We start from the raw sequence: 17,605 nt of genomic DNA, 5'->3' as shown, positions 1-17,605 counted from the left end.
AAGATTGGTTTTGCAGATCTACTTCATATATTGTGTATTGTCAATGTCTGATGCCTTGTCACTTAAACATCTCCAGTGACAAAGAGCTACAGGAGACAGCATAAGGTGGTTGACAATACTGTCCTAACACTGCTTCTTGGCCTTAGTCAGCAGGTTTTTTGTGGACTTCTCGAGGGCTTTTACCCAATTGATGGGAGTAAAGCCGCTCAGGGTGAATGTTTATCAGCACCTCATCATCTGAACATTGTCCTTTCTGGTGGGTAGAAATCACATGGCCTGAATCAATGGTCACCTGAGCTCTTCCAAATAATTCTCCAGAGGAGCCTCGCAGAGATCTGTTATCTCTCCCGTACTTTTCACCTTGGACATGGACGACTGCAGAAACCAGGACAGTGGATGCATCAAATACTTCGACAACATTGTATTACGATGGCACAGAATCTGAACTCTTTTGGCCTCAGAGCTTCAAATAGTCCAGGACACAACATACTGTCCAAATGACCAGTGTTTAAAAGCAGGCAGGTTCTCCGCCAGGTCTGGTCTTTACCAACTATAGAGAGATATATTTATCTGACTGGTTTCTGAGTTTCATGCTCATACAAGCTGTAAAAGTGATCCAACTGTGAGTCACAATATTGTCTATGGGAGATATGAATTGGACTTCTACTTCCAGATTCAGCCTAACCCTAACCAGAAATGTATCTTGTATCTTTTTAGTTTAAAGCCTTGAAGCTCGGATTAAGTTTAACTTTAATGATAACAATCATAATGTTATTGTTAAGAGTTCTCACATGTATTTGTATCTGTGAAGAAATGGGTGGAGGGCTGGTAATGTACTGTAGACGTTCGTGACTTGGTCAGGAATAACGACTGAACTCTGGTGACTAGACGCGAAATGGGCTTGAAACACACTGTTCACATGTGAGTGCATTTGAGGGTCCTGGACATGAAGTGGTTTGGGAGCAGCTGAACATGGTCTTCTGAATGTAGGAGATATTACACTCGATCTGTTTGATTAGACAAAGCAGCTTTTAGAAATAGATGCTGCAGTTGGTTTTGGAAGCTGGGGCTGCGTGCTGCATGATTACAGTCTGGAAACAAGACATATAACCAAGACAATGTCATTTCACCACAATCCAGGACTACGGCAACCCGTTGCTTTAGCTTCGCAGGAAAACGAAACAAAAGTATTGCCACAGTATTAAAAGTTCAGTTAAAGCCCGAATATTGTCTTTATGAAAAGAACAGAGAGTGACACATATTTTACTGGGCAGCTTGTTTTTCAATCTGTGTTGCAGGCATGACATCAGTGTCTCTGTGTTGAGACAGGAAAATCTTATCCCGCTGTCATAAAAGCAACACAATAATGAAATGACATCACAGCGGGCCAGTAATTAAATGAACAGACATGCTGTCTTGGTGTTTTTTACTAGGCTGGGAGATTGTGAGTAACATTGCAGCATTCTGGAGAGTAGGGTGTTGATGAATTAAGCTACAGACTTGTTGTGTGTGACATTTACAGACATAAAATCATGTTTTCTGTAAGAACAGGTTTATTATTGTGGTCTACATAAATGTATGAACACACTCTCACCTGGTTTGTTTTTAACCCTGATTTCTCTCTTATACTGACTCATATTTAACACAGTAACACAGGATCTCAGTTTGCTTACTGAGGGTGGTGTGGCAGATGACATTTTAAAGCCATCTAATCTGCCTGGCCCTCAGCCTGACATTAAATAGCCGGGCTGCTGGTGAAGGGAGATGACTTCAATTATTACATTTCAGTCAAAAACTCATTAGCTCAGTGACCTGCACAGCAGCAGAGGCCAGTGTCGATACTCATGCTGCATGATACCAGGGGCTAGTCTGTCTGACACTGGGTGAATTAATCACAGTCCATGCTCCTGCTGTGCCTGGCAGCAGACAACAGCAGCACTTGGTTTCCATGCTGTTAACAACATGTTTCTGTCTCAATCAGCCGCAGAAAAGCTTGAAATCAGGAATTGTTTCGTCATTGTGTTGATTTACAAGGAAACTAATTTGCAGTCTTTGCTGAGGTTTGTGACGTGCTGTAACTTCGGCTCATTCAGAGGTTGCTCATTGTGCCAGAGCATCATTAGCATGAGAAAATGCTAATTTCATCGCTCTTGCTTTAAAGTTGCTGCAACTCCATTATGTTTTTACATAAATTGTCATTCGCTCTCGTTACATCAAAGAAAACTAATTTTCACAACTGGGCATGTGGGGAGGGTCGTACAGTTAACAGGGAAGTGTTAAACATTTCAGCCAGTAAACAAGCCTGAGCTCCCTCCAGCCCCCTCAGGGAGCAGGTCCACCACATATCCTGCCTGTTTACCATGAATAAGTTCCCCCAAGAACTTCTTATAAAAACTCCATTTATGAGAACTTCAAAGAATGCCCAGGCTTGCCGGGGGGAGGAGGAATCTTCTATCAGTCCGCCTCGTTATGCTGCAAGCAATCTCTCCCTGCTGATGGCTACAATGCAAATAAGCTGCCAGAGGAAGAAGGATGAGATTGAGCAAAATGGCAAAGAGAGGGGAGCAAGGAGATGAGAAAGCTGCTGGGAAGGTAAAGATATGAATAAAGAAACATAATCTGTGTCATCAGTCCTTAACAACCATGACAGAGTAACACTTTAATCTTCCAGCAAATGGCGGTGAATCTCACCATGGCTGTTTCCACACTGATAACTGAGATCAGCTCTGTGATCTACCGAACCAAAAGGATGTTCACTCTTGCACATGTCAGAGACAGTGGTTTCTTTATTCCTCCAGTAGCAGAATGTTGGGGTTATCTAGTGGTGCATGCTGGGTCCCATCAGCTTGAAGCCTCATTGATTCTCCGTTGGAGTGACTGGAGCAGAGGTCACAGTGGGGTCAGTACAATTAGCGATAAACCCCTGGTCTTTAATGAGGAGGGGGGATGAAAGGGTTGCCAATTACTCTGGGATGTTTTGCACTAAAAACAACCTGGTGCTGTTAAGACTCAGCATGATTAACCTTCACCAACTCTTAATTTTGTTTATTCTTTATATGTGGAAAAGCTTAAAAGAGAAGTTGTTAATTAGAGCTCACTATAAAACTGTTATCAGGACTGCTAGTTTCACCTCCTTTGTTAACCAGTTCTTGGGGTTTATTGGGGTCAACAGACCAGTATTAGAGGGGCCCTAGCATTATGGATGAAATGCTTGAAAGAGTTTACAAACCATTATTATTAATGGAATGATTGCTCCAGTGTTTACAAGGTTCAAAGTAGCACTGACAATTAGTTGAAGTTAAAAAAAGTCTTGAAAAGCTAATTCGGAGCAATTAAAGTCCATAGGAAGCTTCAGTCACAGTGTCTTTATTCCTATATATAAAACTTCTAAGACTCTTCTTTGAATTAATACATTTTCTCCAGCAGTTTGCTCTTTATCTCACGAAAGGTGACGACATATTTGTTCTGAGCTGCTTAAGCCTTTGCATTATCTCGGTCATCTCTGTTGCTACTTGGTTGGTTTGGTTTAAATAAATGTTTCGCCAATGTTAGAAAAATAACTTCCTTTTTGCTAATTCAATCAAAAGCTTGATACCAGTCTGTATCATGTACAGTAAATATGATGGTAACCAGCAACTAAATAGCTTAGCTTACAACAAACTTGAAGTTGAGAACAGCATGCCTGGCTCTTTACAAAGGGAACAAAGGTAAAGTACGAGCCAACATGTTGTTTATGCAATGGACAAAACCACACCGGCTATTTGGCTAGCCAATGCTAACTATTTTTTTTAAAGCTTCAGAAGTTTCAATTTAACTGAAGCCAAATCTTCAAAATGTAGGTGACTGTGGACAGATTGAGTTCTACAACCAACCAACCAACCAAATAATCGACTAACCAACCAAACCACCAACAACAACCAATCAACATCAACCAACCGACCGACTGTCAGACTAATCAACCAAACAACCAACCAAGTGTGCATAATTATGGGGCCCTTTTGGTGACATTTGGGGGGAAAATATATTGAGGGACCACAACACATTAACCCGCGGAGCGAGATAAATACCTCGGGCCACAAGTTATGATCGGTTCCTAACTAACAAGACCTGTAGAGCGGAACTGAAGACTCCTCGTGGTTGAGAGATAAAATCTTTCACTTAATCACATGATGTAGCCTCTACATTGGGCTTTAGTTTGACACACACTGTCTGCACTGACTCTGAGGACACTGTGGTGGAGACATTTGCAATTAGACAAGAAAAACATATGGACCCATTTCCTTGCCCCATGGCGCGTAGAGTGTCTGAGGGATTTTCGTATTGTGGAGACAGGATGGGACTGGAGCATCTGGAAACGAGGAGAGATTGAGATGTACTGGGTGTGTTATTGGTGGAGATCGTCTTAACCCACCAGACATTTTTTTTTTATTTCCCTTATCCTTCGTTTATCTCCTTTAAGGAGAGTGTGCACCACGCAATAGTCAAGTGTAATTTTGGTGAGGGCTGACTGAGAGAGAGAGAGAGAGAGATGTGAGCTGTCACAACAAGGTAAATATGTAAACTATCTCTCCACCATTCCGAATAAATATCTAATTTCAAAGGATAAACCTACTAAAGATAAAAATATTTTAAAAAATCAGGGTTTCCTGCCGCTAACACACCACCTCTATGTCCCCCCGTTTTCAGATGTGCCAGATGCATCCTGTTACCACAATACCAAAATCCCTCAGACACGCTCCCTGCACGCACAACCTCTGACTAACCGCGTGTCCATAGGTAACTGTTGAAGAATAACTACAACTAACCAACCAACCACCCACAACCAACCAACCAACTAACCAGCCAAACAACCACAACCAACCAACCAACCACCCAAACATCCACATCCAAACATCCACAACCAACCAACCAAAAGACCCCAACCAACCAACCAAACAAACACAACCAAACAACCAAACAACCACAACCAACCAACCAACCAGCCAACCAACCACAACCAAACAACCAACCAACAAACAAACCAAACAACCACAACCAACCAACTAAACAAACACAACAAACCAACCAACCAACCAACCAACCAACCAACCAACAAACCAAACAACCACAACCAACCAACCAAACAACCACAACCAACCAACGAGCCAAACAACAACAACCACAATCAACTTAACTTGCTTGTTGTGTCACTCAAACATTATGTCTGATCCTCTGACTTATTGTCTCCTGGCTGCTTGATGATGAGTTGTATGAACCAATGCTTATTGTGCTCTTGTGGTCAGTGTTAATTATCTTGGATACAGTAAGAATATTAATGCTCAGTGGAAAGAGAGAATGTTAAGTGTGTGTGTTTGTGTGTGGGTGTGAATGTGTGTGTGTGTGTGTGTGTGTGTGTGTCAGACAGGTCACGGAACAGGATGTACAGTCGCTGTCTGAACTAACAGGAAGTGGAGGAGTGTTAGTCTGTGTTTTAGCTGCAGTGTCCCGTCCTGCTGCCCCCACTCTTTCCTTACTGTTAGTGACAGAGCTGAGCTTCTGAGACCTACATTGGTTAACTGTGAGTGTTTGTGAACGACAGAACTTTTTCCGGTTTAGGAGAAGACAGAGATGTTGTAACTTGCATTCATTCCAAGAATGATGAACTTCATTCATTTCAACACCCTGCTATGACTCAAAGTCACACATTCTACAAGTCACACTTTCTGAAGAGCGCAGTCATATGTCATGTTCTGCTGCCACAGAGCATTCGTAGAGTAGTTCCTTCCTCATCCTTGAGTTTCTGCTCATCGTCAAGCAGCCTCACATTGAGGTCAAGTGGGGTTTTGTTGCTTTTAGACAAAACCAGGATTGATGTTCCTTTTGTTTCCAGGCTTTGTGCTAATCTAACCATCGTCTGGATCCAGCTTCATATTTAACTATGAGTGTAAATGATGGAATTCATTTTACTCCACAAAAAGTGTTCTAAAATTTAAAATGATTTTATGTACGCAACTGATACCTTAAAATATAATGTGTAAAATAGTCAAATACAAGCATAGTAACAGCCCCTGCGTAGTAGGGATCAGAAATATTTTGTTTGAGCAGGCAGAGCAAAAGCAAAAAATTTCCTGCTCATCATGCGGTCATGACCATTCAGTATACTTTATGTGTAGAAAATGTCTGAGGAAGACCCCCTTGGCTCAATTTAACAACAATCAGTGACATTGTGCTATTGTATAGGAACATCACATATAAAACCTTGTGCTATCCAACCTCGGGAAAGTGTGTTTCATACCCTCACAAAGAACGGTCACGCTTCCAATGATCCACAGGAATTGGATTTCATGGGTGAGATAAAGAGGAGTGCATTTGGCTGTGAGGTTCGCTCTGGGACTTAGCACTCCTTGTTAAGGATACATCCAGAGGCAGGGTGTATTTTCAAGTTAAAGAGATGCGGTGAGAAGGTCAGAGTAAGTAGAGATTAGAAAACCCTAGATCTGTTTCTTTAATGTTTCATATTTTTTCAGCCCTTGGAAATAATTAAATAAACAAGGCAATCAAGCGTGAAAATACAAAATATTCAGAAAATCTATAATATCATTCAAATGTTATATTCTGTATGGCATGATACCAACACTTAATCACTTACTGGATAGAAAATCATTGAGGAATCATACAGATTGTGATTCTGTTGTTTTCCAGTCCATGGCAAAAGTTTATAGTTAAAAGTTAAATCCAAAGTGCTCTATATGTATATTTTATAAATAATGAAAAGACAGCATTGCCCAAAGCATTCAAAGATATAAAGAGAATCAAGAGGATTCTGTTACCACATAATTCATTCAGCAAAGGACAGAAGCAACTGTCATGCATACCTTAAATTACCATATAATGTTTTTAAATGCTGCTTCTGTTTGTATCAGATTAAGCGTACATTTTTTCTGGTGGTGTAATGAAATGCTAATAAATTTCTCAACCTTGTCTGTGTGGGTGCCGGGTGCTGCAGCCTTTTTGCTCGTCGCTCTGTGCTGTATTGATTTTCACGCCAGCCAGATAGAGTTTCTGCCAGAGTAACATATTACATCTGCACTGATCAGGACAACTTGTCTGAGGATGTAAAACAGGCGCCAGTTTTGCTGTTCACCTTTTTTTAGTTACAGACACATTTGACACACATGCTGAGGGTTACCTATAAACACATGGTTAAAACTTATGTTATTTGTGTTGTATGCTCTATTTCTGACAAACTTTACAATATTAATGCAGGCAGAGGCCATAATTAGTGAATCTTACAGTGATCAACGATTTAAGAACCCTGTCTCCCTAAAAATTATCATATACACATTTTAATAGCTTTAATAAATATATATATATTTACATCAGGAGCATGTCCTCTCTACGGAGGACGCAATGTATTTTATAGGAGCCCAAACTGGAAAAACGACATAACTTTGAGTTTTTATGACAACTGAAGGTTATCACAGGGTTACTTTCATGTTTGGAAGGGGAGGATGAGGTGACGTGTATTCACCCGCAACTTGCATCATCAACACTAGATGTCACTAAATTCTCCACACTGAACCTTTAAAGGGGACATATTATGAAAATTCCACTTTTGTAGTGCTTCTTCACGTTCATTTTGGTATCTGGCGTGTCTACCGTCCCAAAAAGTCTTGAAAAAAAAACTCCTGCGATTTGTTGTGGTTCCTCTATGTCAGAAACCATACGATAGAGTGCGTCGAATGGGAATACGACCAGAATTGACGTCACAGTCGGTCTTCATGGCATAGCCAGGGACGTGCCGCTCCAGGGACATGCCGGTGTTAGCTCCAGGGACATGCCGGTGTTAGATCCAGGGACGTGCCGGTGTTGGGGACCGTGTCTCTGCCGCTGTGGCCACTTAGATGCTTTACGTGTATCAGCAGCGAGCTAACGCTCGCTTGCTGCTAGTTTGTGTTTAAAGTTGCAGCACTTTCTGGAATGGTTGCTTGTGGACGTATTTACAGCAGTATTGCATGTGGCAGCAACGGGCTGGGAGGTGGGGGGAGAGATCCCATTTCGGGTCCGGAGTGGAGGAACAATGCTCTCGGAGTCGTAGCTTCTGTGTGTGTCTGTCTTTGTTAGAAAATAGCACCGGAAAGTGTTCCAGGACAGGTTTGAAAATTGTAGCTTCAATGAAGAAACACAACAAACAGATACAGAAATATATGTGTAGGACAGTGACTTAAAATGATTTTAACAACCTTAAATATGCTAAGGGGAAATTTAAGACGGATGTGTGTGTGAGAGTGACAGGGGGGGCGGGGCGGTGAGAGGGAAGGGGCACTCAAAACAGGTCAATCTGAGGAGGGCTGTTTTAGACAGGGTAAAAAGGGTGCTGTTTTAAATGATCCTTTTTGGTATTTTGACCAACATTTTTTACAGACATTTCATTAAGACCCCAAGGAACCATATCCACTGTGGTAAAATGGGCATAATATGTCCCCTTTAAGAATTAGTTTGCCGATGGACAAATCCGCAAAGCCACAAAATGTTCACTGACAACATATTTAACTATGTTGCAGTGCCCTATCTGACTGTAGCAACTAATAATTAAAAGGCTTTTAATGGGTTTGTTTTAGAGCCTCGCAGCAAAGCCCAGGAAACAAATTGGGGTCTTTGGGTTTCACTTACCATCACCAGAGGGTTTGTGTTGCCAAAAACTGACCTCATCACACTCAGGACTGAAACTATATGAACCCCGGTCTCTGGTTTCCCTGTGCGATCCCAGGGTTCACCCTGATCTCCTCTTTGTAGCACACACGCAAACCAGTGCTTGGAAACATGATCCACGCAGCAACGCTTCCTCACAAATGCATTCAGCAAAAGAGATCAGTAAAATACAGTAGAATAGGATTAATGAAGAATGTTAATTTCTTGCTTAGTAAAAATGTGATGGTTGGATTAAATTTTATTTAATTTTAGGAAATATTTTTTATTTCATTAATCACTGGATCTTTTTGTAAATCATTTGAAACTTTTAATATAGAAAAAGACAAATCTGGTTTCTATTTGACACACAAGTTAATATTTATATCAGAGTATTTAACTTAAATTACTTAATTAATTATACAACAGCACATGTCTTTTAGCAGAGCAATGCAATATTATTATAACACAACATTTGAACTATCACACAGCTATATGTTACAGATGTTCTCTCCTGCTTTTCCAGGCTCTCCTAAATAGACCAGAGAACTGACCGTTCAACTGATTCAGACGCAGCATTAATCAAACAATCAAACACAGCCTTCCTGTAAGAGCACTAGTGAAAGAAAAGAAGAGGAGGTGGAAATGGTTGTTGTTCCCTTTTCAAAATATGCTATATGTCTTGCCATCAAATCATCCAGATTGAAAAAACGATAAATCCTTATGACCTTTAAATCCCAAATATGCAAGGAGTCTTTGTTACAGTGCGAAAACAGAACTGACTTGGCAGGGTCAGCTGGGATCTGGGCTGGTAGTGAACTGGAAGGTTTAGACAATGCGTGCAGCATCTTGCAAAGCAATCGCCATTACGTATAGCTCAGCTTTAAAACGTTAAAGGATGATAAAATAAAAACATGAAATATGAGATAGTAGTGTTTTTCCAATGGAAAGCACAGAAACAATCACTTTAATGGCACATAACCAGAGCGGGATGAGGAAGTCTTTGGGAAATGGCAACTAGGCTTTAAATGCATTTCGAAAAACATTTTCCATTTGATTTTATTTATTTTTCATTTATCTGCTGTATGGAGCATTTAGGTACATTATCTTCCATCAAATGTAGTGGTATTTTAAATCAGCAAAAAGTCCCAGATAGATTTATTCTGCATGGTGCATGACAAATGAATTTGTCCCATCTCCCAACTCAGTGAACTGGGTGTGCAGTGAGGGTTTTGGTGGCTCAGCTCTGGGCTCCACATGCTGCAGTAATCTAGGGAGGGTTAGGATAAAGCCTGGCTTCGCCCAACTCTCTGCCTCCTCCCAGATCAGATGAGATTAGGCAAGAGCTAAGGAGCTCTGGGGTAAGGCAGGGCTGAGAGACACTGAGGCTGAGGAGGGACACAGCGAGGCAGGTGGGCTCCCCTGCAAGAGGAGAAAGCTGGAGAGAGGAGGCAAGTTCACTCTCAAGACTTCAGGATCAAACATGCTGGTGCACATGACAGAGTAATGCTGTGGAGCAAGATAGACAAGGTGCACCTTCAAGGAGATCCACTAGATTGATGACAGAATTGAATTTTGGATTCCAGAGAAGACACTGGGTTTGTTGGATTGTGGTTGGGAATCTGGTGAGTTATCATGTCCTTGTTGCTCGGTGGTCAGTTTACCCTTGGGTGCTTTATACCCTGGTGACACTCCCTCCAAGGACTGTGGAAATAGCAGTGAGATAGACTGCAGTACATGGGAATTTACCAAATCAGCTGCAACCAGGTTTGGCAGATTATCTGTAACACTGGGGCACAGCCATTTGAAAATACGAGAAGAATGTTGTTGTTTTTTTGCTGGATTGATTTTCCTGGTATTATCACCAGTCTTGTAAACAGCCTGGGTTTGGCCATGCAGATGCAAGGGAATCGATGAGCCCTTGTCAAGCAACGCTCTTGTGAAGATGGACCATTGAAAAGCTTTGGCTGAATATACTTGCTTGTGTCATTGTTGGTGCTGTGAAGACTCAATGACACTAGGATTAAATTGACTCTGTCTCTGCCTTTCTCTTTTTCAGCAAGCCATGCCAAGCTGCTCCTGGAGTGACAGAGCTGACAGAGAGACTATATGTTGACGAGTGTCCGTTGAACCCTTCACTACCTGGAGCTTACTGATATCCTGCTTCAGCTTTTACCAGGAGGTGTTTGGAAAATGGGGAGGAGGAAGATCCAGATCACACGGATCGTGGATGAAAGGAACCGACAGGTCAGTGTCCCTTTCTTATTATTCTGTCTTCTATATTATGACCATTTAGGTTCTTTTCTCCTGACACTACTCTGTTAAACATCTCGTCAGGCTTCTGTATCACAACATGCATCCATACAAACATGAAAAACAACACCTTGCTGCAGAAGGTTTCAGTCCTTATATTTAGTTTTTTTTTAATGATATCTGACAAGCAGATTTAAAGTGGATATCGTTTCGAACCGGAACACAAAATATTGTACAGACGTGCAAGTATTGAAAGTTTTAAGGAACACTTTGTAAAGGTATCCCTCAAGGAACCATTTGCGTACCCCCTGTAGTCTCATTCTAAAGAACTCGTGTGAGCTGCTTTACTTTTCAGAGAGCAGTGGTCACAGCTGGTGGCGAGGGCTGTAATTTGGGGTTAGCTTGGTCCGAGCGGCACCCTGTCATTAGCAGGGTGGGTCAGCGTTAGGGACACACAGTGGCCTTCTCTCCTCACAGTCTCCTCGCTCCACCACATTGCTGCCCACTGGAATCCCTCTCTGTCTGTCTCCTCTATATATATCACCTCCAACAGCACAACAAATACCAGCCTGTCTGGAGGGAAGGCGCAGGCTCTGGAAATAGGGATGTGGCTGGAAAAAAAATATCTAGGATGATGTTTATATTTGATGTTTGGCTGTCTTGGTCAGACCATTTTTAGATAGACACTGCTTTAGCTGTGCACTATCACTGGAGCCTGCTGTAAATTTAGGTTCTCGCACTCTATTTTGGGAAGTTGGTCTGTTCTTGTTTTTTATCTGTCAAATGCATCAAGTGTTTTAGCTGTTTGTCCTCAAACCATCACACGAGTCACTCTGCAGTGTGTATGGTGATTTAGTAGTTGATTCCTCAGCTTTCACCACACACATGTACAGAAAGAGGAACAAGGTGATTATCTCTTTTCTTAGAAATGTGTTTTCAAGTCTTGCTCAACTTTGTTTCAGAAAAAACAAGAACAAAAAAACATTCCTGCCAATAAACAGAAGTATAGTGAGAACTGTTCCTTTCAACACTATCATCTCATCTAGTTACTGATGCAGTGTGTTTTCAGTGAGCACTGTCATTAACATACACCAAGGAGGTTATGTTCTGATCTACGTTTGTTTGTTAGCAGGGTTTTAAAAATGACTGTTCCATGAAATCTTGAGGAGGGGTGCGGCATTACCCAAGAGAGAGCCCATTAAAGTTTGATGAGGATCCAGATCATGGGGTGGATCCAGGGTTTTTCTTTCACTTTTTTTTACCATTTTGAGATAGGGTGTTTTAAAACATTGACGTCTCAGAGAGTTATACATGTTTATTGATGAAAAAATTCAGAATCTCCAAAAAAATCTGTTGAATTTAAATGTGAATGTAAATTCACAATACAACTAGATTTATATTTGGATTTTTATTTTCACTCCCCCAAGTTTCTAGCATATGGGTAAATGTTCAGCCTGGTTGTACATGAACTCTGTCGACCATCTACTTCCCCACCAGAACATGGGATGTTACAGGAAATTCAAGATCTTGGCTCGGGACACTTCACTCTCCAGACATTACAAAAACAATTGAAACTGTATAGGAGACAAATTACCTTATATAAGACTGATTAAGAAAATGTTTAAAGAAAATTATACTTTACGACCAAACAGAAGAATAAATCATATATATCGTTCCCTCTTCGGCTCTGTGTGGTAAAGCATATACAGTATAAAGCCACAGTTCTATCATGCATGATGGTACTCTCTTCAGCTCCCTTGGTAGAAGCCTCCAAGTAGGACAGGAGATAAAAAGTGGCATTAAGTTACTGGGTTCCCCACATTTAACCTATATATTCCACACGTAACTCTCACGACAGTTACCTGACGTCCAGTGAGGTCCACATCAATGGAAGTACTTCATGTTCCTTCCTGCACAGAGGTAAACAAATGTGGGGATCTTCCTGGTACCAGTCATAGAGGAGTTTGTTTGTTCATTTCAGGAGCACGTAGCAGAGAAAATACAGGAGACTGGGTGTTTTCTCCCGGTCCATGTGAAATGCACACATGTCCCTCTTTCAAGTTATGTTTATAGGATAATTTATACTTCCCCTCAGTGAACTGCAACATTTGGCAGAGCCCCAACTCAAACCTTTGGGGAGAAAGTGAAACTGGAAAAACTGCTTTTCGACAAACTGTGGATTATACTTCCTCTGAGCATGCAAATTACTGTGCCCTGCTTCCATGTGTCAGGTTTTGTCAGCATCGACTGTTTTCAGAGCAGTTGTAAACACTTTGGTTTGAATATTTTTTGTTGTTCCATACTGAATAAGACTCTGACCCTCCCCACCACCATTTGTAATGGTGCCTTTAAGCAAGTACCCAAACATCACTGCTCCAGTAAAACTGAACATTATCCAATATTAGAAGGCTATGGGCTGCAGAGCTGTGAACATAAAACCTCAGGGATTAGCCTGATAATCAACATTGCTATAAATCTTGGAGGTGTGGGAAGACATGAGAGTCATAGGAAGCTTCTAGATGTGATATGAGCCAAGATCTCAGAAGACAAAACTACATGAACACAGTTGACTCACTGCAGGGAGGAAGCTACACACCAAGAAAAAGGAATGAAAGCATGAACGATGTGTGACCTGCTGTGGGTGTGAATATGAGCTGTAAATGTCTCCAGTCCAAACAGTGTGTTCTTGCTTCATACTAGTGGCATGTGATAGTTAAGGGGGTCATGAGGTTTTAAGAATGATTGCAATCAGTTAGATATCACAACCCAAGACAAAGCTACACATTTTTATGTTTTTTGTTTGTTTTATATGTCCAGGGAGGGTTTACTGAAAATACAATGGTTTTTCCAGGAATACCTTGATAGTTATCATTAAGGGAGGTTGGATACTTTCCAGGTTATTTCCATCAGCTTTGGGGATTTCAGTTTCAGATCTTACACAAGCACCTACCCGTTATCCTCCTCTTTCAGTGTGACACAGGCACATTATGAAGAGAGAGCAGCTGCTAAATGGCTGAAATTAAACCTAATGCCATTGTAAATGTGTTTTATAATTACTATTACTGTGACAACATTTTGACAGCCTCACATATCTTGCACGGGTGGCACGGTGAAGGAGTGGTTAGCACTGCCGCCTCTTGGTTGTTTGTCTCTGTGTGTTGGTCCTGTGATACACTGGCGACATGTCCACTGTGTCACCACCCACTCGCCCAGTCCGAGCTGGGATTGGCTGCAACACGCCCACACGTGTTAATAATTTTTTGTTGGTTCCGATTTCTTTTAGAAACCCCTTTGTCAATTTAGTGATCTCTGATTTCCACCATGATGGCAAATTGATAAAAATAATGGGTCTGGGGTCAGGAATTGTTTAAAGGCATAGAAAATCAACAGATTTTTCTTTTTTGGCTGTAGATATTTGAAGAAACCAGACTGATCCTTGGTGTGTGTCTCTCTAGGTGACGTTCATGAAGAGGAAGTTTGGACTGATGAAGAAGGCCTATGAGCTGAGCGTTCTGTGTGACTGTGAAATCGCCCTCATCATCTTTAACAGCTCCAACAAGCTGTTTCAGTACGCCAGCACCGACATGGACAAAGTCCTACTGAAATACACAGAGTACAACGAACCACACGAGAGCAGAACCAACTCTGACATTGTAGAGGTGAGTGGTAGATATCTCTCAGTCGTCTCCATCCCATGTCCTTATGTCAGTGTAAGTGTGAAACCTTTTCTGCCTTTTTCCATGGACAGAGTTTTTTTAACAGCAGTGGAATTCTAATCAGGTTTTAGAATTCCTCAGTATTTGTTGTGAAAGCTCTCAGATGGTTGGTCCATTTAGAATAGTGTTTCTCTGTTGGGGCGGCACCACAAACTACACTCATAAATAAAAGATTTCCTAAAACCAGAAAAAAGTGCCACCATCAGCTTGACTCCACTATAAAGGGGTGAGTTCACGATGAAACCTTTCTCAGCAGCGTTATGAAATGGTTTCGTATTATTATTAAACATTATTAATTAGTTTATGAATTTAATTTATTCGTTTTTTTGCTATTTTGCATTTTCTTTGAATTGTAAAAAGGTTATTGTCTCTCAAAACTTGTCATATATGGATAATAAAATATATGAAGAATTACGTATTTGTACACTAAGAAGCAACACAATTGAAAGATTAAAATTGGATTGTTTTAGTAATTTACTGTATCGAAGGGTCTTACCCACCTTCTTAATTACACCATCCACCTGAGGATGAATAATCTTGTGATTGACAGTCATTCAGGAACCTCCTCTAATTTACTCTCTGGTGCAGTCTTTCCAGCAGGACATGGCCGAGAGGGCAAGCTCACTATTCACTGCTATTACCTGTGCAGAAATGGGCAGCGAACCACCAGGTTTAAATATCAAATTTTTTAAACGGTTTAATGTCTTTGCAGACTGATCTTGATTTCTGAGTAACTTTGGCTGCTGTTTATGTCTGTAAAATTTCTAACCATTGCAATTTTTTAACACCTTTTAGTATACAGGGTCATGATAAGATCCACCCATTCTGTGGGGTGCTTCAGCGTCATCAGTGTGGTGACGCCAGCAGTGTTGCATCATGGTCCCTGAGCAGCGCTAACCTGTCTATCATAGTACACACTCATTGCTGCGGCCATTAAAAATGAATGGTCATCTTGAATCATTCTCTGGCTGTTTAAGTAAGCCTCTCATGCCTGTTTGTCTTGCTGAGAGTCTGCAGTTAAAGCTCCCACCCATCCTACACACACACACACACACACACACACACACATACACACACACACACACACACACACACACACACACACACACACACAAACATACACCCCCCTCCCCCAACACACACACACACATAAACTATAAAGAAGCATAATATCCCTATTAACTGAGTTTATTTTCAAAATGGCCCTTCCCCCTTCCTGATAAAACACATAAGTGTTTTAGGGAGAGTACAGGTATGTTTGCCATCAGTTCTCTGTCCTCACTCAGTGTCCTCTATCTTGCCAGATACAATCTTACAGATGAAAAGAATTTGAAATCATCTTCTTAGATGTAGTGATAGTGGTAGGTTGTTAAGATGCATGACTGCTATTGCTCATAGTGATTCTAAATTAACATAATAATGTCTATTCTCCTGCTGTAAACCACAAGCAGACACCTGTGTCTGCTCTGTACACAATCCACCAGGCTTTATTTGCCTACTTTGAGCCCTTATTTGTTTATTTCCCCACAAATGACACGCTGATGGATACAATAGCAACAACAAAGACTGGAAAGCGGGAGGTTGCTCTTTTACATAATGGTGAGTTTGCGACATTTAAGCATGGGATTTGACTATGTGTAAAATAGTCCTCCGCTGGCTGCAACAGACGTCCCGTGTCGGGGGGGCTGGAAGGAAGCTCTATTGTTGTTTTATGAAACGTGAGGCTGATGATTATTTCTCACATATAAACAGCTCACAACTTTCTGTCTATACAGGCAGTCTTCACATCATTTTACTACCACATGTCTCTTTACTTTGTTTGATATACAGTAAGTATGTTCAAAATCTAATTGAAATGTGAATTCCACTCATTTTATGTGTCAGGGAATATAAACTATAATGATGCTGCAGCTATTGAGTATCATTATTGTTTATATTTCCTGACACATGAAATGAGTGGAATATAAACTGTAATGATAATGACTGCAGATATTGCTTTCTTCAATTTTTAAATGGGGATCAATTATTGTTATGGATGAATATTTCCAATGGCATTGGCTGAATATACATTTTGTTTGAGCCGCTTAGCTGCCATTTTAACTGAGCTGTCAGTATGCTTTACTGACCAGGGAGACATCGTATTACATTGATAATAAAAGGCATTTTTCCTCTTTTCAACAAGCCTGCCTAGAGTTAACCATCCACTTTTTGTGTTTTAAAGGAATACTTTGACATTTAGGGATGCTGAGGTGGTTCAATGCTGAGAGTTAAGTATCATAGAAGCCAAGAACTAGTCCATCACATAACCCCTGATAAGACTTCTGTATATGTCTGTTTTCTCACTCAGGTCTTTTTACAGACTAACAAATGAGATGTGATACGCTGATGAGGATTTTGGTATGATGTGGACAGTCAGATAAGCCCTAAACCTATTTTCAGTCTAAAATTGTGCTCAGTTAAGTTAACCAGATGCTGGCTGTCCAGATGTGTGAGTCTACTTGAATATACTTATCGGACTATTGGCAAGGCGGCAAATGTAAAACTATTGATTTAGCTGTTTGAGAGTGTGAGATTTGCCTTGGACCATGGTTTGAAACAATGAACCAACGTTTTGTCCCACTTAAACAAGTGCTCTCAAACTCTTTTTTGGATCGTCTCTTTTTGACTAATTGAAGTTGAGACAGCATTAAACAATGGAAGAGGAATCCTTACTGGTCTCTCAAGAAACCGAGTTGCCCAAGCTAGTAGGATTGCTTGCTCTCTTCACCACTGACGATAAAATATTTGTATGATTAAAACATTCATCTGATGCTTTCAGTGTGCTAAAGTCTCTTTTGTGGGTCCATTAGTGAGTAATAGAATAAAGTTGGGAGTGCTCAAATCACAGATAGTGCTAATCAATGGTTGACAATATTGATGTTGAAGCAAAGCTTGTGCTCGTCCATACAGTTTTGAACCAATCACGTTAC

General features: G+C 40.9%; 1 protein-coding gene across 2 annotated transcripts in view; it reads left to right on the top strand.

The window, feature by feature from the left end:
* LOC128443602 (myocyte-specific enhancer factor 2A) overlaps positions 1–17,605 on the top strand; it is a 40,213-nt gene that overhangs the window by 8,892 nt on the left and 13,716 nt on the right. Inside the window, exons 1-3 of one of the 2 annotated variants that reach the window (XM_053425991.1) lie at positions 10,129–10,292; positions 10,727–10,914; positions 14,376–14,579. In XM_053425991.1, the coding sequence (XP_053281966.1) occupies positions 10,861–10,914; positions 14,376–14,579 (258 nt within the window). In that variant the 5' untranslated portion in view covers positions 10,129–10,292; positions 10,727–10,860. Of the gene's footprint in view, positions 1–10,128; positions 10,293–10,726; positions 10,915–14,375; positions 14,580–17,605 lie in introns of those variants that run through there. The other variant, XM_053425990.1, reaches the window with a different exon arrangement.

Source organism: Pleuronectes platessa, chromosome 1 (genome assembly GCF_947347685.1).
Source record: "Pleuronectes platessa chromosome 1, fPlePla1.1, whole genome shotgun sequence".
NCBI classification, from domain to species: domain Eukaryota; kingdom Metazoa; phylum Chordata; class Actinopteri; order Pleuronectiformes; family Pleuronectidae; genus Pleuronectes; species Pleuronectes platessa.
Note: the sequence above shows the minus strand (reverse complement) of the source record. Positions and strands in the feature narration are given on the sequence as shown.